Here is a 22,398-nt window from a genome sequence, read left to right on the forward strand (position 1 = left end):
CCTAAGGGCAGGGGTTACCCCAGTTTTAGAGCCCACATCTTGACACTACCCGCTCTGGATTAGTGCTTCAATGTTGGGTTCATTTAGTTTTGCTCTAGTTCTGTCTCTTGTTCTTGTATTTTGGGAATATGTAACTCCCCGCCCCCCTTACTTTACAGAGGTTCACAGGTGACTTTACTTTGGGTTTCAGAAGAGACTTTGAACTTGGGCTTTCAATGTTGAACCTATTAAGCATGACGGGGACTCAAGGTTGTAGAAGGTGTTCATGAACCTCTCAAGGTGCCAGAGGTGGAAGGCTATACTTTCAGATGTGTTTGGGTATCTAGTTGATAGGCTGTGGACGTGTGCCTGGAAGGTGAGATTCCTGGCTTTAGTAAAGCACACTTTGGAGTGTATCCAGGTTGTGGATCCTCGATTGTCCAGACACTGGCCTGACCTATAGATTAATTCCTGCAGGACTCATGACATGATGGCACAATTGTGAGGGCTAACAAGTAGGAGGAATGACCTAGAAGAAAGCAAGTCACTGGAAGCATGTCCACGAAGCTCCTCTTGCAATCTTTTCTCTGCTTCCTGGCTGCTGTGAGCTAAGGTGCTTCAACTCCCTCCTACCAGGACAGAGGGACCCAGGAAACCATTAGCCAAGAGAAACAACTCCTGCTTTTAAGTTGCTCTATCAGGTCCTGTGATCACAGGTATGGAGGAAATAACACATGTCTGGCATCAAAGCCCAGTCTTTGGGTAATTACGTCTCATTTAATTCATATACTGACTTGAGAATGACAAGATCATGCTATTTATTAGGAACACTAATCGGGAACATGAAACATCCACCTACTCATTTGCCCTCACCTGCTTCAGGTTTTTAGCTGTTCTGAAATTTTTGTATGAATTTTATTCTTTTTAAGTGTTAATTTTCTCTTTCATGCTACCATTTAGCAACTTGAAATTTTTACAGGTGAGGGCCACATTTTTTTTGTATTAATTTTATCTTTAACTACCTTAGATTATTTTTCAAAACAAATTTGTCATTGATTTCAAGGGGTTTTTGGTACATTATCATTTGACTTGCAAATATATGTTTTTATTACTCTCAGGGTTCTAGTGATCTATCCTTGTGCTAATTAATGTTAATGTCTCCAAGACTATTAAGTAGCAGAGGCAACAAGGATCCTGGCTGTTCCTGGCTTGGAAAAGACACCCACTCAGGGACAAGGCAGCCTGATCTTTAGGATTGAAGACACACACTTTACTTGTTAAGAAAAGATGTCTCCATTCCTATCTCTCAGAGTGCAACAAAGGTATGGCAGAGGAGTTTTTCAAATATTTAAATAATAGATTTTCTGATATAGAATCACCTGGTATTTATGGCATAAACCTAGAATGTTAGTTATGTTTTTTGTTTTGTCTTAGGCATTTTTCTTTCCTGTAGTACCAATGTGTGCAGGTGTTTATGGTGCATTTGGGAGCCTCTGAAAGGTCAATGTAAGATCTTTCTCAATCACTGTTTTGAGACTGTCTCAGACTCGCCAGCCAGAGCCCTGTGGACTCAGCCATCTGCCTCCCCACTATGGGGGTTACTGATGGCTGCCCTCACATCCAGCTTATGTTGACTGGAGACCCAAACTCAGGTCCTCATGCTTGCACAGAAAACACTTTACTCAGACACCTCTCCTGCCCAGTATCATATTTCGCAATGTAGTATTTGATCTCAAGTGTTTCCGTTAGGGTTTCTGTTGCACTGGTAATCAGAACAGTAATGACAAAGATGCTTTGTGCCAACATAGAATGTTGCATCTCAGCTGCAACGAGCTCATCCTGTTGCTGCTCCCACAGAGAACAGGGTAAGCTAGATGTTCCGGGTCTGTCTCTGTCTCCAAGACAGGGTTTCCCTGTGTATCTTTGGAACCTGTCCTGGAACTTGCTTTTGTAGACCAGGCTGGTTTCGAACTCACAGATATCTGCCTGCCTCTGCCTCCGGAGTGCTGGGATTAAAGGCGTGCGCCACCACCTGTCCAGCCCACTGTGGTCTCTTAATAAACTGGAAACTGTATCATCCATATTTTTAAAAGCTTATTTGCACAGATCTGAAAAGCTGGCTTTGATGACTTTATTCCTAAGATAACACAAATGGCCACGAACAAAAAAGGGCTTTCAGCTTCATCAGAAATCAAACCAAAACCACCAACATGACTGCATACCTGACAGGACAGCAGTCACAAAAATAACACATGCTGGTGAGAAGAAGGTGGGTGCCCTGGACTCCACTGACTAGGTTGTAAAACGGTGCAGATTCTGCAGAGACCAAGACGGTGGCTCCTCCTCAAAACGGAACAGTTCCAAAACCACTGAATTCAGGACTTAAAGGCATTGAAATGCTTGTGTCCTCACAGTAACAACTAGGTATAAGCTACCTAGTTGCTCAACACATGGACAGAAGAGCAAAGCACAGTCCACCAGCAGACTAAAAAAGGAATTTCTGAAACGAGCTGCATCAACAGACCTAGAGGACAAAAATGTCTCAAAAGGAAAAACAGTACCTCATCTTAGTGGTCTACTCTGAAGGCAAAAGGAATATTTTTCCCACTGTCTCACCAGCAGGAATAGAATGGCACACACCAGCAATATATTTGGAATCGATCTCTGATTCCCTGTCCTCCAGCTGATGCTTGGATACATAGCCCTTTATGTACCCTGGGATGGGTGGATGGCCAAAATGTAAAAATGACCTACAACTGGGCTGTGTGGGATGTAAGACTGGACAGTGTCTCCTTCTTGCTCAAGTAAGTGGAGCTTCCCTAAGTCCCTTCCTATTGACTGTCAACACACAGCCTTGGTCTGATGGACAAGATGAAAGGTTGATAAGGCATGGCTGCATGTGCACCTGCCTTATCCTCACTCACAGCCACTTGCTGTGATGAAGGTCTGGGTCAGGTGTGACATGTACTCCCTTCTCAAGAAAGTCAAGGAGCCGGTAAGAGCACTATTGTGCAGAACAGCAGTAGGCCCAGACAAGGGGGGAGCGACACAGCTTAATGAGTAGGGTAGGGAGATGACCCAGCTCAGGAAGAAGCCTGAACTATAGGGTTCTTCTCTGGGCAGCTTTATGATGCCTCATTCTCAAAACAGACCGGGAATACCAGATCTGTATGGAACAAAGCCAGCAGCTAGCTGCAAGGAGGGTTGGGACATTGGCTGATGCCTCCATGTCTAGGCTCTTGAGAACAAAGTGACAGAATATGCACTTCTTGCAAGTTGTAACAAATTACTCATGAATACATTACTAGTTCTAAGGAGAGATGAACTCCCCAACTCCAACACCCTGTCATCATTGGGTCAGTTCCAAATCCTACAACCCAAAGTCAGTGGAGAACAGTTACTTGATTCCATGGTTCCTCTAAGGAAACACCCGTGTTGCAGCTTTGGACTGTGCTGGGGGGCAGCTCTCCCCAATCCCACCCATTCAGGGACAGTCACCGCCCAGAGCACTGTGTGGGGCAGAGAGATGCAAGAGGAAGTAACACTTCAGAGCCAGGAGAACCTCTAATATTTTATTGACAGAATTTTTGGTTACAGTACAGCTCAAACACATTTTTTTCTTTTGCTATGAAACCACACAAATGATACACACAATACATTTTCTTTTCACCTATGTCACTACTATTTTTCACATATACAGCCTGCAAGAGTTCCCAAGTGGTTAATGCCAAGGAAAACCGGAGTAAAGCACGGCAGTGTCACTCATACGGGAAGAGCACGTGACTGGCAGAAACACGAAGACCGGCAGAAACAGTGAGGCCGAAGAAAGCAAGGCGGTGTCTCGTGGTTTCTAAGCAGCCAGCGCACTTCCAGCAACATATCCCGCACTCCAAGCTGCCCGCACAGCAGGGAGGCGCACACACATTACACGACGACGAGGGCCATATCAGCAAGGGCAGTATAATGGCCACATGGCCACCACTTCCAAGCGAATGAGAGCACGCTACCACTAACTGACCCACGCCCTGGGTCCTGCAAAGGTAGAGGGGTAAAAACAGAGAGGGGTGGTTAATGACATGCAGACCACAGCTGAGAGGCACTGGCATCTTTAGGCCCAGAGTCACACTGCAAAATAACAAGCAAAAGGTCAGGCTCTCCAATTCAGGTTCTGGAGGAGCAAATCCCAAGGAAAGACCTGTCGAGGCAAAAGGGTTAGAGAAACTGGAGATGTGGCCCTGGTGCAGACATCCACAATGTCCCCTTCTGCCAGAGGGAGCCTGACTCAAGTGAGTATCAGTGACCACTGCAGGTGTGGAAACCATGGAAGAGGAGGCAGGGAGCATGCAAACAGGACAATCACTGGGAGGGGGACAGTGACAACGCCTCAGGTGGGAACACGAGGGGAAAAAGCAGAAGGTAAGGAGGGAGCCAGAGCCCCAGCCAGGGAGGGGAGTAGATGAGAGAGTGGGAGAGGAGAACAGGACATCAGGCGCTTTTAAAGCGAAACGAAACCACGCTCCATCACCGCACCACCTGAAAATTAAACAGTGAAATTAAAGCCTAGGAAGGAAGTCCTCACAGAGGACACTGCGCTGGATGCCACACCTGTGAAAAGTAAAGAACAAGTGGTTATCTGCTCCTCAGGGGCCAGTCAGTGTGGGCTGGGCACAACATGCTGTCTACAATGTGTATGTTCTAAGACAACAGCACAGAATGCAAAAGGTGTTAGTCCCCAAACCAGCCTCCGCGTCACTTGTCCTTAAAACGAAAAGTAGTTTAGCAGAAAGTCATGTAAGAAGGTCAAGAGGTCTACTGGCTAGAGCACATTAAACTTCCAAACAAAACACAGTAACATGCACCTGCCCACCCCACCTGTGGGACTTGTGAGACAAAAATTACACAAGGTTCTCTCTAAATCACCTGCAAACCTTTTCAAATCAGTAAACTGAGCCAGGGAGAACATTTGTAACACTTATAACCTCTACCTATGGTAGGCCTAAAGGACAAGGAGAGAGCTTCTCAGTGACAGTGCCTGTCCTACCAACACTCAACAGAAAGAGTTAGATGATCAGCAGTCTCTAGGAAAGTCAGGTGAGGTGTGTTAAACAAGTACCCCTTCCTGACACCTGATACCAGTAGGAGGTATACCTGGGATCCAATATGAATCAGTGGATTACTCTCGTTCTCATACACAAGAGCCATGGGCTTGTGTACCTAAGAAGCTAGGTATCTTTAAATGACAAAAACTAAATAGGTTGCAAAAACCTTACAGAAAATCCTTAGGATTTACTAAGACAAGGCCAAGTGCCTTTTGAAGTTTATATTTAAGAATATAAAAATAATACTTCACAAATTTTAAAATACCCAAACCATTGTTGCAGTATTATTAAACTTGGTAAAGTACCTAAATCTCTCCCATAACTGAGCTAAGCTAAGTGGCTTCCTTGGTGGGGAGGGGTCTTGGTCTTGTCCACCCTGTGCCCCATTTGTTAGCTCCTTTGCAGAGCACCTCAAGGCCAATTGCTCTCCCAGGCCTCTTCTCCCTTTCTGAGAAACAAAAACAAGTGGGCATGAGAGTGAGGATGCAAAGCCAGAGCTGGGTCCAACAAGCAGGAGACAGGAATTAAAGCTGATTCCCAGAAAGGGAAACAGCAAGCAAAAGAGCCACCCCTTGTGGCCCACAGCTCTGACCCAGGGACGTGCCACCTGACTCGCTCATTTTGTCTCAGGTCAGAGGATACAGACATGAGCCTCAGAGCACCCAATGATGACCAAGAACAATACTTAGCTATTGCACAGACCTCTTGGGCTAGTGCCTTTACCTATCTTCAACTAGCATAAGCCAACAGTCTACATCAAGCTTACCTTCCCAATATTGCCACAAGGAAATAAAAGACAAACAAAACAAAAAACCAAAACACAAAAGACAGGTATAGTCCATAAGCCTAGTCCTCCAAGAAAGACCTTCACCTAGCCTACGTCACAGCAAGAATTTCCTCATGAGCCCATCTGTGAGGCCCTACCCCTGAGTGAAGGAGCAGCCTTGGGGTCCCATCCTTAAGACTCTCTCTCCTCGCCCACTGTCCAGTCCTCCCTCCATACTTTCAGGTTCCCTGTCAGCTTCAATGAACAGCAAAGCCTTCTTCTACCTGCTTCAGGCAGAACGCTGCTTGGGGGGAAAATGACCTCTGAGTACAGGACTTAAGCTCCACCCTGCTTCAGATGACCATCCCAGACCTTTGCACATCACATGAGAACTACCCACATGAAAATGGTTATGGAAAACCCACCCCCATCCCATCCAGCCACGATCCTCCACGGCAAGGCATGGGCACGGGACCTGCACAAGAAGCTGCCTATTCATATTGGGTGAGGGCCAGGGAGGGAGTTTACCTCAGAATCTTTTGGAAAAGAAAAGGTGAGATTTTTCCCCTCAAGAAGAGTATCAATATAAGGATTTAACAAATGTGGCCAAGCCAAGGGCAACACAAGGTTATTATGTTGAAGTAAGCAACTAAGTGAACTCACAATCATTACAGCACAAAATAAACAAGCAAAGAGAGGGAAAGTTGTTTGTCCCCTCCCCCTACTCTCCACCTCAGGACAGATGAGAGAGTCATTCCTTCAACCTTCTGGAACTTGTGAACAAATAATACACAGATGAGGGCTAATGTATTGACTTACTACCATCTTTATGAAAATCGAATGTACACACAACAACAATTATGAAAGTGTCTCCATTAAACTTTGATAAGACAACAACAAAAACAAAAAAAGAACTAACAAATAGCTAAGGTGTTGCTGTTTGAGTTGAAAGCATTTCCAATAACGTTTTAATCTTAAAAGGTCCGTATTTACACAGTATGCTAATGCTTTTTCTCCTCATTTGAAATGCATGATAAAGAAAGAACAGAGATAATGGTTGCAGCAGATCTCCCACGGGTGGAGTTCGGGTGGTGGCTGACTTCACTGTGAGAAGAGCACTGCGGGTGGGGAACGTTCTTTCTAATTCTGCTTCTTTCACTTTCTGTGGTTTCCTTCACAGACGCTAAGCCTTTAAGACTGTCCTGCCTGGTCTGACAGTCCACTCCAGGTGGATGTGTACCAAGGCCAGAGTAAGCGGCTGTTCTAAGCAGTGCTTGGAGCTGGTCTCTCAGAACACTGCAATAAGAGAAGGCTACCTCATGTGTGCAGACAGTTAAGGGACACACATGCTCCTGGGTACCTCATCACACTCAAAGCGGTCCTAAGGCCTGAGGTGAACAGTGCTGTTGATGAGGATGTTTCCTTAAGTGACTTCAATGCATCAGTGCCTACTTTTCAGACAAAAATGCAGATTTGGGTTTTAAAGGCCCAACACTCAAAAACTACTTGAGAAAGAAGCAAACTTGTTAAACTCCTTTTACTGAGTCCTAATCTTCAAGTTCCTACATGGCCTCTATCTCATCCAACTAGAGCTGACATATTGCCAAACTCACCAATTTAGTGAAATATCTATCAACAACCCCTGTGTCTAAGAGAAATGAGTGGGGGGTGCAGTGGGACGACCAGCTGATAGCACTGGGATGGGCTGGGGCCAAGCTTGGTAAAGGCACCGCAGGGCTGGCCCTCAGAGCAGCCTGCCAGCGGTAAGGCAGAGGCTTTGTGCTCACAAGTGGCACCATAGCCACAAGGTCTTCTAAGACATCCTATGAGTGCCTTGCCTTAATTGCCCGGAACCCTAACAACCATTATATTGCCCCAGTGCTCCTTGCCACCACATAATGTCATCTCAGAATTGGTCCTATGCAGTTTCACAGGGCCTGGAATACCATTCTCCAGGTATTAACATTGGCAACTTAATTGAAAACGTAACATAACCTGCACCTAACTCCTCATTATCCAGCGACAGTAAGTGACAACAGACTCCTATCTTCCTCAATCCTATTAAGGTATGTAAGTAAGATAAAATGACAGGTGTAAGACACAACTAAAAAGTCCTGAGTGTGTCCTAGTGTCATTGCCCACTCTAGAGTGCGTCCCGAACGCTGACGTGCTCATGGGGAAACATAATAAGGCACTGTGTTCAATGTCTGCACAGTATGGACTTCCATGGGATGCTTTGTACAAAGTGAGTCTCACCTGCTGGAATTGACCAACATGACTAATGTGGGCAGACACACTTATCTTGGAGAGCAACAGCCCTGCTGAGAAATCCATCCCTCACACAAGTGATACAAGGGTTACCCAAAGGAAACTCAAAGCCCTCAAGGGCAGTGAGGTAATCAAAGCAATGACAGCACACACCACAGAGCTAGGGCATTTAAAAAGCAGAGGCCCGAGTAGGTCTGACCACCCTTCAAGCTGTGCCTCAACCTGTGCCAGGAAACTAGGCCAAGAGGGCTGCCTGCAGGGTGACTGAGCCACTGGCCACAGAGTTCCCTGTGCTTGCTTAGCTAGCACTCTGCCCACCTGGGAGTTTCTGCTGAAACAGGCAGCACTTCAGAGGTATTTACAAGAAGCAGAATTGCCACTTCCATGGCACCATTCCCAGCCACCCATCTCACACCCTGGCTTCCCAGGGCAAGTGCCTGTCAATCATAATCACCCGAATTTTTACCTATGTTTTACCAGAGCCTGTGAGGGCTTTCTGAGACCACTCCAGTTAAGCCTGGTTGAGAATTCTTTTCTAGCCTGTACTGAAGATAAGTGCAACCATTATCAAATATTCTTTGCTGTGGAAAAGTCCTTGGAATTTGAGCTGGTAACATTCTTTCCTGAATCTAAGACTGTGACCAATCACACAGTAGGATCACGAAGAACAAGGTCTACATGCATTGTAAGCACTTGGAAACAAAAGAACACGAGAACAGAGTTCTTGTGAACAACAGAATTCAAAGCAATCGAACACCAGACTCCAATCCCATGTCCACCAGTTTAACTCTCTTCTGGAATCACCCTGTGGCTGGCTGGCGCGCAGACAAGTTGGCAAACTGCAGACTGGACAGACCTACACTTCTGGGGATCCTGCGCCAACCTATAGCTTCCTTGAAGAAATTCCACAGTGTGTGCAGCATGAGGTCAGATTTTCCCATTCAAGATCACTCCACTATCAGGGCCACATTTATGTGGGACAGATCGATCATGTGCCTGTGGAAATTGGAACAGACAGTTAGCAATTCACTAAGGTGCACAGAAATGAAGCAGAGCCTGATGAGCAAAACTTAAGGTATATGGAAGCAGAAGAGGCCTTCTCCAGACAACAAATTCCCATTGTAGAAAAAAGACGTGCAGCCCTGTTCTGCTCCTCTGCAGAGCACAGCACAGCACAGGAACCCTCCAACCACCCAGCCAAACTACACAGCACAGAGGCTACCTGTGGAATCTCTGCTGAAATGCTAGTGCGTGGGCTGGCTCCTTGAACTTTGCTATGGCTTTCCGTTGCTGGGGAAGCATCTGTAAACTCTATGGGAAGAAAACAAAGACAATTAACTAATGCCCACTGTGACGTAGTGACGTAGAATATGAGCAATTACATGTTATAAGCTTGTCACCTAGAACATGAAAACAAGTCACCTGTCCTTCTTTGCCTCCCTGAGCAGTTGTGCAAAGTAGTGCTGCTGATTAGCTGGGGAGCAAGCAACATGTTTGCCCTCTAGTATGAGACTCAGACCTCCCTCCAGCCTGCCCAACCTCTCACACTCTGAGACTAATACAGGTACCCATGGGTAAAAACTTTTAAAGCCCTATCCCTTTCTGGAAGGTGACCTTTGATGGTGTCCTCACCCCTCTAAAGAATGGCACTCATCCCTGGTTTACCAAAGGGTAAATGGGTTATGGCCACATGGCAGGGTGGGGGTGGCATGGGATATTCACCAAGAGTCCACTCTGGGTGAGGGGCCCTATGCATGAATGGTGCAGGGATGGCACACTTAGCCCCCAGAGCTTTGGATTTTTCTCAATTCTACATTTCTACAGATGTAGCCAACCTGGCTCTCAAGCGAGAACTCTGACAAAAGCTGCACACTAAGAAATGGCAAAGCAGGGATCTTAATTCAAGGCAGGCAGGCTCCCAGAGCCTGTTATCTTACTACTTTGGCCAGCTGTCTTTCCAAGAATCAATGTGGCAGTGAAAAACAAAACTTGCAGTAGCTGGGCATTTCAATCTAGTCCACAGAACTACTAGAAGAAACAAGTATGCTAACACAGAAAATGAAAAAGAGTAGTGTCTTTCCGGAGGCAGGGATCAGATGCCATTTATGGCTCACACCCAGTACTGGTCTTGAAGTCAGTCACTAAGCCATATGGGGAGGAGTGACTTTTTGTTCTCAAATACTGGAGGTTCATGGGGTAAAAACTATTTTCTTCTCAAAATAATTTCAGGCAAAGCCTAGCAAACAGATTAACAGAGGATCATTGAAGTTACAATGAACCTACTTCCTAGGCTCTAAGCTTTAACCTGGCTCTGCTCTCAGAACAGAGTGACTTTCTGACTCAGAGCTGCACCTTCTCCATCTGAAACTTGAACACCAGGATACATCCTACACCTCATGTATCTGTATCTATCTCTTGCTCTACGTTTCACAGTCTCCATTGGTCTAGAAGAGTTTGTAGAGTGTTAGGCAGCAGCATGTTCATCGAGATCAGTAGTTTCTATGGGATCACTGCCCCAAGAAATGTATTTCTCTGGTCTGACATGTTTACCATCACTCTCTTGAGCAAGACTTGATAAAACAACACCAGTAATAAGTAAGTGAGCACTAGGTGGTGCCATACTCAAAGCACATCAACCCTACATTTCATTCCCAAACACCAAGGTATAATGTCCCAAAGAGAAAAAACACACTGTTTCTTCTCAAAGCAGGACAACAGTGCTGGAAGATCTAGGTCAGCCACTTAACACCATTTCTTGGGAATCTGTATTCAAACTAGTCAAAGTAATGAAAGACTCTTGAAACCACATTTCCGTCACTTAAAAAAATTATTAAAAATTGAGTATGCATGTGTGCGTGTGCAAGGATTCCTAAGAAGTCCAGATGTGTCAAATGTTTACAGGCAGCTATGAGTCATCTCATGCGGGTGGTGGGAACTGAACTCTAGTCCCTTTAGAAAAGCAATACACACTCTTAACTGCTGAACCATCGCTCCAGCCTTGAGTTACTTCTTTACCCATCAAATACTACCAGAATTTGTTTTGTTTGGTTAGTGCAGGCCTTTAATCCCAGCACTCAGGAAGCAAAGGCAGTTGGATCATTGAGTTCAAGAATAGGCTGGTCTACACAGTGAGTCCAGGACACTAGGGCTACACAGAGGATCCCTGCCCTGACCCCCCACCCACCAAACCCCCCCCCCAAAAAAAAAGAAAAACAGGCAGCCTGTGAGTCCCACTCAACATGTCTGCTGGGGATCACCAGATTCAGGAGAATGCCCAGGATTGCTTATGCTGAAGCCAGGGCAAATGGCAGTAGTGCCACAGCTGCCTTCACACTCAGTGCAGAAATCCTGGAAAGTGAGAATCCTCACAAGACCCGATTATAAACACCAGCCTTCATGCAGCAAGTACCTGAGGCCAAGGTGCATAACGGTGGACCAGGCTCGAGTTGGAATTTGGGCTATCTGGGCCATTATGGGACCCAAAATTTTCACCTATTCGTTATTCTGACGTGTTAATACATCTATAACCCTCTACTATTAATTCTGTTCCTGCGAATAACCCATACGCAGAAAACAGCTATCATCTTTTTAGACAGTCTCAATAAGTACCTCAGCTAGCCTCAAACTCATGCTCCTCCTGTGTGCACACCTCTCAGTGCTGAAGGCATATACCATGACAGTAGCTAAAACCATCTATCCTTAAAGACAGAGTGTTACCAACTGCTAGCAAAAGTGGGAGCCAAAGTCTGGAGGTTAACCTCTCAATAATAAATACTAAATTAAATCTAATAGCCTCTCTAATAATCCAATAATGAAGGTGGCTACCATTAAACTCAAATACCAAAACATTAGGCTCTGATTTAGAAGGCTTGCTCTTCTACTCACTTTAGGACCTCTCAATAGTAAACAGACATATGTCTGTTTGAGGCAGGATCTTTCTTGCTCTATAACCCTGGCCGGCCTAGAACTTACTATGTAGACTAAGGCTGGCCTCAAACTCACAGAGGTCCTCCTGTCTATGGATCCCAAATGCTGGGATTAAAGGCCTGAGCCACTATACCCAGCTGTAAATGGAGATCTGATACACCTTAGTCCAGAACTAAAGATGGCCCTTTGTTCTGCTCAGAAATGTAACATATTCTGGATAACCTGCATTTTCCACTGGCCATGCATGACTCTGAAGACCACTCTACAGGAGCAGAATACAGGTCAAACTTGCTTATAGCAGACATGGAATAGTGCCTGTCTCCATCCTTCTTATCACCAGCAACGAGCTCAGACCCTAAGCATCAGATTCTGCCATTTTAAAGGACATGACAACAAAGTGCAAGTTACTGCTGCATCTGTACTAAATGAGCATCAGAGTTCACAAAATAAGACAAGTTGGCTAACTACTTGAAAATTCGGGAAATTATCACAAATAAAATGTGATTCAATACAAAAAAGTATAGGTATGTGTATACATGTGAACTTCAGGACAGATTTCAAAGGATAGTACATTCTACTAGAGTATTTACTTCTTAAATGTTATAAATAAGAGTCTAAACTCCATCTGAGGCAAGCATTAACACCTTTCTTTTCAAGTATAGTGTAACTGACAGTGTCTGATGTGCTGTATGACACAGTAGTTCTACCTGGAGAGATGACCTACTGGCGTCATCATCAGCTGCAGGCAACCCACCTGGATTGGCCCCACAGACATCAGCAGGCTCTTCAGCTGGGCATCAGTGGTGGATGAAGACAATCCTTCCACGGACACCACACAGGGCTGCGGCTTGCACTCCACCACTCGAAGGTTCTGCTTATTTGGCATTAGGCGCCCCCGGCCCATGGGACCTGCCACTCCTCGGCCTCGTCCATGCATGATGGCCTGGCAATGACAAAGAAGATGCATCTGATATCTGAGGAGATTCTTCCTGTAGTGGCTAATAAAGTACAAAATAAGCATGCATCCAGGGTCCATGAGGACATGCTGGGAGCCATAGAATCTTCTCCATTCATCTACCAGTAGAGAGAGGATGGCCAAACAACTAACTGGAGCAACACCAACAAGTGGAATGAAGCTAAGATGGAAATCCTAGAGTTCTGCAGCTATGATTGGGAGGGATTCTGGTGTTAACTTTCATTCACGATACAAACTCTGTAAGGATACAGACAGTGGCTGCAATTAGCACAGGAAGGGTCAGACCCCATCCTAACTGCCCCAAACACACACACACTTCTCCCACCACAGCATAGGCCAACGGACACATGGTATTTACAGTGCTAAAACTTCAACAGTAACAAGTCATACACAGCTTCTGGGATCCAACTCAAATGGGCAAGGCTTATATTCACCCTCCTCAACCCTGTGAAACAGGACTTCATTTAGCCATGTGTGACAATCACTGCCAGAGCTTTTACACAATCACATACCAATCTGCCAATAAAAGGACTCCTAAAGCACCATCTTTCAAGGTTACCCAAGTGTCAGAACTACAATGAAGGGCTTTTAGAAAGAAGAGATAGCTGGCATTTCCAGCATTTTCAACTAGTAAGACAACTAAAAAGAGATTGCCTAATTCTGCAGTTATCTAACCAGGAGTGCAGAAACAGTGGAACTGAAACACACTAGACCTCACCCACAGAGTCAGCTACAGGCAGCTGTCTGACTAGAGAGAGGCATGCTGTACCTCACCTGTGTCCTGCCTTAATTCTGTCCTAGCATTTGATTAAAAGGAGCAATCCATCATACGCTGCCACCTCGTAAGAAAGGGCAGAAAGCCAGAGTTGATGCCTAGAATATGTGTGGACACCACAGGTATGGGAACGTAGAAGGATACAACTAGAGGCTCATCTACAGAAGGCCTACACTACTGCTGAGACAAGCTTCGGAGAAGTGAAGGAACAGTTCCAGGATTCACAGGGAGACAAGTCAGAAGTGAACTAACCAGTCTTCTGCTTTCATTACAGAAAACCACACTATAAACACTCTGGTACAAATTTCAGCTAGATAATAGGTTTTGCCATAATTGTCTAATAAAACCCCACAAAAGCTCTAACAAGTGAGAAACATCATTGGCCTCTTAAAGGAGAGCTAAGGGGGCTGGGGGGGGAAGCACCTCTAGCACACCTGCATGTAATTTCCTAAAGTTATCTTCTTCATATAGCCAGGGGTTGGGTCTGAAAGAAAATGCATCCTGGAATAATCTGTGGGATCAACCATTTTATTGCTGGATTTATCACTCATGTGTGCACACCGCCCTGTTGCTATTGGATCCTATCTCATTACGAGTGTGAGAGAGAGCACACACAAGGTAAATGGAAGGCTGCATGAGCAGGTCCCACAAGTGAAGAGGGCAGAGCCAGCACAGCACCAGTCTCCTCCTGCCTGGCCTCACCTGTACCTCATATATGTGCTACTGCTCTAGGGAGGACTTTATGCTCATCTGCTTTTGAAAATTAGAAGGCTGCCTTTCCCCCAGAAGCTGAAGAATAGTACCCTGTTACTTCTCTACCAGCAACATGACTCGACTGGCCTCTTCGAGAGGGAACAGGGAGCCTGTGAGCTCCAGGCCTCCCACCTGGCAGGCTGGGCTCAGGGATGACCTGCACCATCATACCTCCACAAAGGCTTTGTGTCTGTTCCTTGAGCTGAGGCGTAATTACAGACAGGGAGAGTACAGTTCTAGCTCTCTAGTCTCTATTAGGGACACCCCTGGTGTCAGTGGGTGTAATGAACACAGGTAGGTGCCAGTGCTGTCTGTACAGTGCAATGGTGCTCAGATGTACAGGACAGCTATACTCTCCAACTCTACCACCCAGTAAATAACTGAGTAAATGACTGGAGGGACAGGCTTGCTAAACTATGCTCTCTGGGTGATAGTGGTGCATACCTCCAACCCCAGCACTTGGGAGGCAGGGGCAGAGGGACCTCTGTGAGTTCGAGGTCAGCCTGGTCTACAGAGTGAGTTCCGGGACAGCCAACACTGTTATACAGAGAAACCTTGTCTTGGAAAACAAAATGCAGGAGGGAGGGAGAGAGGGAGGGAGGGAGGGGAAAACAATGGCTCGTTTACAAATGTGAACATTAGCAAGTGTCAGAAAAACCACCTAATGCCAACTTCTCTCAACCAGTGGCCAGGAAACCTACAGCGGGGGCAGGGCCCTTCCACTTCAGTACCTTCTTGGCTGGGTGAATCCCTTGGATGCTTTTGATCCCTGGAGGAATAGCCGGGTACATGTGGGGCCCCACAGGCAGGTGCTGGGGCTGCTGAGGACCCCCCTTGGTCAGCGTCACCTTGCGAGTAGGCTGCTGTCTCATGTCCGGAGTCTGGGGAAGCCGCTGGGGCTGGCCCTCTGAGTGAGAAAAGCCATCGCTCTCTCCTCCCTGCTGAAATCAATAAGGCAGCAGGCGGATCAGTGTCTGCCCACCATTCCAGCCAACCCATGGCCAGTGCTGCCCCAGAGGCAGAACCTTTCAGACATAAATAATCCCTGGAGCCAGTAGGAAATCTTCTCAATGGGCAGTGGTTAAGATTTTGAATGCAGTATTTTTGAAATTTAAAACATTTTCTTTTAATGAATACATCCACTTAAAGGGGCTGCAATGAACACAAGGACTTTTTAATTTGTACTGGTTAAATTGTTAACTACTTCATTTTTTATTGCCAAGAACACTCTTGTTGAAAACCGATAGCGTGCACAAGCAGTGGTCTTAAAACTTTGTATGTGCTGCTCAAACACCACAAATGCGGAAGCTGCTTGGCTCCAGCGTGTGTTGCAGGAGACTCCCACCTGAGGATATGTACCACTCACTAGCAGTTTCACAGTGAGTGGATGCCAGAAAAGTAGCACATGTGCTTGGCTAAGAGTTTTGGAAACATCCACAACGTGATCTCTGGTCCTCCTGTTCTCATCCTCAATCTCAATTGCTCCTGACCACAAGGCCCATGAGGCAGGCCCACATCAAGCTGGCACCCGAGTCTACTGTACCAAGCAGTAGCATAAAGACAGTCTGTTGGTGAGGCCTATGGGCAATCTGCAGTTTTTCAGCATAGTGTTTCAAAGAATGACTGGTGGTTGGGACAGAAAGAACAGATGAAAAAGAAATGAATGCTGGGCCTTGAGAAGTGGCACTAAACTTGTACTCCTCCTGACCTCAAGAGGCATACATACATCAGGTGATAGTTGGTAATCTTGACATGCAGGCTCTACAGCCATGAGAGTAATAGTTGGTGATTTAGCAACCAATTTCAAAAGAAGTACATCTATATCTACCTTCAATTCCCAGCCTCTGTAGGTGGATTGTGGTTTATTCCCACCAAAGCCATGCTGAAGTTTAGCCATCAGTGCAGTCACAAGAAAGGCCATAAGGCTCTTAGAGGTGTCTTGGTCAGAGGGGCTGCATACTCATCACTCATTAATGTGGTTCTGTGACAATGGGTTAGTTATGTCACTAACTATCAGAAAGCACATGGCCTCTTATGTCCCCCTCTCTTCTGCAAGCACTTGTCTGACTTTCCTCCATGAAGCCCTCATCAGATTCTGGATCCGAGTACCACATTCTGAAATGTCCCAGACTGGAGAATCAAGAACCAAAATTAATCTCTTTTCTACATCCAGCTTCTGTTATTTTGTTATAACCACACAAAAAGGTTTAGAAAACTTCTAAGTTATCTTTTAGAAACTACCTAATGGAACAAACGAAAGCAACCAATGGAACTATGACCCAAGAAAAATATAAGCTTAAAACTGTTACAAAGAGACAGAGCTTTGGCCCACTGCACGATGAAGAAACTGCTAAGTCTGGCCTCTCCAAAACTTCATAGACTTGCTAAACAACCACTTTGGGGTAGTGGAATCAACACAGTGGAAAAGCAGGTGATGAATACAGCTTGCCAGGACTAAGTGTGGGTACACTGCTGCCTTTCTCTATACAGAACTGGACTGACCCATGGACCCACAAGCTTCTGGGGCTGTGGTCCTGTCTGAAGACTGAAAAAGCCACAAAGAGTCCAGGCACTTTCCTCAGGATGCCTGCAGGCTGGGGAAGAAAGAAGAGCTGAAGGGCTGTGCTAAACTATGCCAGTCTAGCACTAAAGAAGTCATGCTAAGAACTAATGATTAAAAAGAGAAAACATTTAAAGCAAACAGAACACCTCAAAATTGAGGGATTCAAATATTACAGTTATACGAAAAAGGAGGGGGAAAGACCTAAGATCAAGATCAGATCTTAAGAGGAGCCAGCCCTATTTCCAAACAAAGCAACAGGAGGGAGACAATGAAGGTCACACTCAAGAGCAGGGACAGAGTCCATCAGTCTCACAGGCTGTTCTGAGAACAAACATCACATTCCTTTAACCATCTGGAACAAGAAAAATGGGCAGAGGAGAAATGTTCCAAATTGGAAAACAAAGACGAACCTAACAATGTACCCTAAAGCAGTGAAAAGAATTTATGACCATTATGCTGTCAACCAACTTACATGCAACAGGGCAATCATACAAAACACATACATATAAGCTGACTCAGCAAGGAGTGATGAGAAGCAAGGACACGAAATTAATGAAGAGACATTTCTCACAAAGAAAGGCTCCAATCTACTCTCAGGGGATTTTACCACAGAGCTAAGGTAAAATGGCACCTAGTCCAGTCTCCTTCAGGTAAAAAGGGGGGATGTGAGGCCCATATTCTAGCTCATTCTCCAAGCCAGTTAACATGCTGACCACAAAGTCACCAACATCAAAAAGACAAGACATCTACTAAAGAACATCCCTCAGAAACTATTTAAAAAGGGAGGGGAGGGCACCTTCATCAAGATGTTAGCTGATTCACTTTAGCAAGACAGAAAAAGCATCTCACACTATGGCCAAGTATAATTCAACTCTTAAAATAACTAGTGCACCATAACATGATCCAGCTGTGGACAGCTAGACCCCAGCCTGAGAGGCACTAGCCTTAGACAGTCTACTCCTTCCCCTCAGCGAGGGTAGGCAGGTCATTTAAAACATTTTACCATGAAAATCCCTCAGTATGTACAGAGAGATAACCCAATCACTTTTACCATATTTTGAGAACTGTAAGCACTTAGAAAAGGCCTTGCCTACCTGGATGTACCTCCTGTTTCCCAAAGACAAAAGCATCTGAGGTCTCCCCACAGGCAGGGGGCAACAGCCTAACTTTCTGAGAACCATGGAGTCTGCCTTTCCAAAAGCTTCCACTGGTGGAAGGTGAATTCTGAACACACTGTGTGCCCTCTAGAATGGAGTACCACCTAAGCTTCCACTGGGGGAAGGTGAATTCTGAACACACTGTGTGCCCTCTAGAACTGAGTATCACCTAAGCTTGAGGCCCGGCAGAGTCTCAACTATCCAGAGAACCGCACATTACTCTATACTTTCCACCTGTCCTTCACTTTGCAATAGTGACCAGGAACTTGCCGGCGTCTTTGGCAACTGTTCTCTTTCAGCCCTCCCTATAAACCGAATAGTAAAACTTTTGTTTTGCACATGGAACAGAAGCCTCTGGCCACACTTGCACAACACCAAGGACACCACCCAGAGACAACCAAGCTTCATACAGTTCCTCCTCACTGTGATGTCATCTTCTTTTGCAGCTCCTGGAACCTCCTGTGGCAGCCTTCCCACTACTAAGATTACATAATTTGCTCTCAACTAGACTGTTTTAATTAAGCTATCATAATGCCATTCCTTAGCTTTTTATTAAGATCATTTTAGCATTCAAGGCTTAAATATAAACAAACAAGTTATTTCTTTTTGTAAAGAAACAAACATTTTCCCCCCAATTGAGTGAACAAATACTATATTCATATAATGAAAAGCTAATTCTAGGTAGCTTTTATACTCTGGATTGACACTAGAAAATGGTCACTAGGTATGCTAACAGGCCACTGCCAGGAACATATTTTTATATTCATAGCCATGCACATAAACAAACATGAGTGAGAGTCAAGCCAAACTAAATTGACCCTATTATATCCATAAGCTTGCTGTGACCTGTATACCCAGTTCTAGCACTGAAAACAGACATATAATTATTAGTCCTGAGGTTATACAAGTTTCTAAGAAATCTGTTGCTGAGCTGTAAGGAAACCAGTGTCTTTGAGTAGATGGATTGCAGATGACATTCCCAAGTGTGCAGGAAGAGCAGTGTCCCAGACAGCACAGGGCATGGTCTAACTTGTGGCTCAGCAACTTCTCTAAAGCAGATGAGGCAGAAGAGGTGTGCCCATCTTAACCCCATGGAGAAAAATACTGTTGAGTTGCTCTAAAATCATTGCCCTTCAATGAATACAATAAAATATCTCTTTAGACTAGTATTTGGTTTTTAAAATATCTATCTGAATTAAGTAAGCCTAGGGAATACTTTTTATCAGCTTAATCTTAACCAAAAAAAAAAAAAAATGAGGTTTGTGGCCATCAACATTAGCAGGACAAATTTATTTATAACAAATGGTTTAAATGTACAGATAAAAAATGCCCACTGATACTGTCAGGCCTTCTTGCAATTTGACAGATCAAATCTTATTTTCATTCTTTAAAGCCCATGAAGAAGTGGTATCACTGAGTTGCATTCACTAGCAGGCAAATTGATTAATCCCTCTCCATAGAACCTCAGCCCTTGATTATACCTATCAGGCGTTAAGCAGCATTATTCTGGAGTGACAACACTTGACAAATTCCCCAATCATTTTCCTCAGCCTTTGTGGCCCTGCTAGCTTGTATTAACCCTGATGAAAAATTAATTTTCCTTATCTTCTTCTAAACCCCAAAATCCAAATCCGCCAAACTGGCAACTCTTTCTGTAAAGGTATTATGAAAACCTCTAAAAGATTAATTGCATGTCTTCAGGTGACATTAAATTAATTTCTGTACTCATGACAGACATTTGATACTCGGCACTGAAAGGACAGATAACATTGTCAGGACACACAGAAGGACAGTGGCGTGGTGTCCCAGGGCAGCCTCTTATGAATTCTCCTTCTGATAAGGGCACACTTCACTGTCACCAGCAATGCAGATGGTGATGCAGCCACAGCCCTTGCCGCACAGGTTTCTATTAAGGACAACAATACAAGCCTATCCCAGCAATCTCTGGGAGGCTTGTCTGGGATCAGCACAATAAATGATATGCAAGCAATGTGAAGTTTCCCAGCACAAATATGTCTAGGACTCCCTTTCCCCTCTGTAGACTGCTGGACTACAGGAGAGTCAGGACAGAAATCAGGCCAGCCTTATTAACCTCCTTGCCCTGAGTGCTGTGTGGGGTGTGAGTACACCTTACGTTTGCAGTGTTCTTTTTCTCTGTCATCAGGTAGGTATGCATATACAACAGCAAGCAAGCACACTGGGAACAGAAATCTGGAACATTACTTCAGGCAATGGGTCCAGGAGGCAACTACAAACCAAATCCAAAAGGCTAACGCCACTTAAGTAGCCAGACCTAACTACTGGGCTTCACTTCATGAGGGAAGTGAAAATGTGTTTCTAAGTGCTTACCTGTGTAATAATCTTCCATTCTGAGACTAGCTATGTATGAAGAAATCTTTAAAGAGAAGAATTAGCTTGTCTTTAAAGGAAATAAACAAACAAACAAACAAACAAACAAACAAAAAACAAGGTCCAGGGCAGATGGCATAAATCTACCAGGTGAAAATGGAAATGTACTAGATGTAAGGTTCTGTCTGGGTCCTCTGCAATTTGGAGGCTTCCTAGGCAGTGGGGCTGCTGGTCCTGGGTTCTATAAGAAAGCAGGCTGAACAAGCCAGCAAGCAGCACCTTCCATGGACTCTGCATCAGCTCCTGCCTCCAGGATGCTACCCTCTTGAGTTCCTGTCCCGACTTCCTTCAGTGATTAACAGCAATGCTGACGTGTAAGCCTAATGAAAATGAACCCTTTCCTCCCCAACTTGCTTTTTGGTCATGGTGTTTCATCACAGCAATAGAAACCCTAACTAAGACACCCTTGAAACTATCCTAGGTTCTAGTGACAAAACATGGGACAGAAAGGAGAAAGCCCCTCAAGGAGGAGCAGGGACTAGGAGCTGGAGCCAGAGCTCTAAAGCATGGGAAGCTGTGGGTAGCAAGCGGGACACAGCCTATGCAGACGCATCAGCAGGACCCCAGAACAGCGGGAGTCCTGAGCGATAAAGTACAGAGGCTTGAGTACATGGCACCTCCAGAGAACAAGAAGGGGACACGGCAAATTCTACATTAGGCTGTGACCAAGGACAGGTGTTCAACTCTGTCAGACAGGTACTTCCCAAAGTGACACAAGATTTAAGGGATAAAATGAACATTTCTGTTCATCTCAACCCTAACACTCAGGTAGTTGGTTATATCTTATATCCTGTGTATTATGCTTAAGACAGAACTCAACCCCCAATCTGCAAAAGTCTGCCAGTTTTATATTTTTCTAGTTTTTGTTTTTCTTTTTTTTTAATTATTTTTTATTTAAATTAGAAACAAACTTGTTTACATGTCAATCCCAGGGACTTGGTAGTGATACAACTGTAAGATCATTGTAAGATACCCTTCCTCTATGCTCTGTAAACTCGCTGGTTCACCAAGCTGGACTTTGGTGGAAACCTATTTTGGTCTGTCATTGGGATCCATGAGACAAATATTTTTTCATGTCTCCCCAGGAATAATGCAACAGGTCACGAGATTTTAGGGATTTCTACTCCTTTCTCTGTCTGCCTCTCTGCCCAGCTGAGAGGAGACAAGCAGGCCTTCTCTGCCATGATGTACTGTGTCAAACAACACTGAAGAGGTGAGGCTTAGAAACTGTGGACCAAAACCTCTGATCTGGTGAGACAAGGTAAACATTTTCCTCTTTCAAACCAATTACCCCACCTTATCTCAGCAATGCATGGGAAGCTGATGATTACAGCAGCCTCTGGCACCTGTGCTCCAAGGAACTGAAGCCTTATAAAAATAGGACCCACCCCAGAACCACACAGAAAAGGGCCAAGACACATCAAACAAGCTTGAATACAGAAAGTAAGCATACTTTCAAAAACCAAGGAAGCGTTCTCAATGGACACAGAAGCCAGCAGGAAGAGGTGCTCTCTGGCCAACCAGTGCAAGAACTAGCATCAAAGTAAGTAACAGCAGTGACAGTTCATTGAAAAATCAAGACCCCACACACCTAACCTGACATAAGGTAAATGAGGGTGAAGACAAGGCAATCACTGTTGAGAGCATGACCGATGAGAGAGAAACAAGGCATGCTGGAATTGGCCACATCAGTGCTGGCTGGTAGAGAGAAGCAAGTATAAGAAGT

General features: G+C 45.0%; 1 protein-coding gene across 1 annotated transcript in view; it reads right to left on the reverse strand.

Moving 5' to 3' along the window:
- Nucleotides 1–3,530: 3,530 nt before the first annotated feature.
- The window catches only part of Rbm33 (RNA binding motif protein 33), a 108,693-nt gene continuing 89,825 nt past the window's right edge, over nt 3,531–22,398 (reverse strand). The window contains exons 17-20 of the mRNA XM_027428637.2: nt 15,275–15,484; nt 12,794–12,982; nt 9,335–9,423; nt 3,531–9,108 (exon numbers count right to left, since the gene is read on the reverse strand). Coding sequence (XP_027284438.1) covers nt 9,060–9,108; nt 9,335–9,423; nt 12,794–12,982; nt 15,275–15,484 — 537 coding nt within the window. The 3' untranslated portion in view covers nt 3,531–9,059. The remainder of the gene's footprint in view (nt 9,109–9,334; nt 9,424–12,793; nt 12,983–15,274; nt 15,485–22,398) is intronic.

This window comes from Cricetulus griseus, chromosome 8, assembly GCF_003668045.3.
Source record: "Cricetulus griseus strain 17A/GY chromosome 8, alternate assembly CriGri-PICRH-1.0, whole genome shotgun sequence".
Taxonomy (NCBI): Eukaryota; Metazoa; Chordata; class Mammalia; order Rodentia; family Cricetidae; genus Cricetulus; species Cricetulus griseus.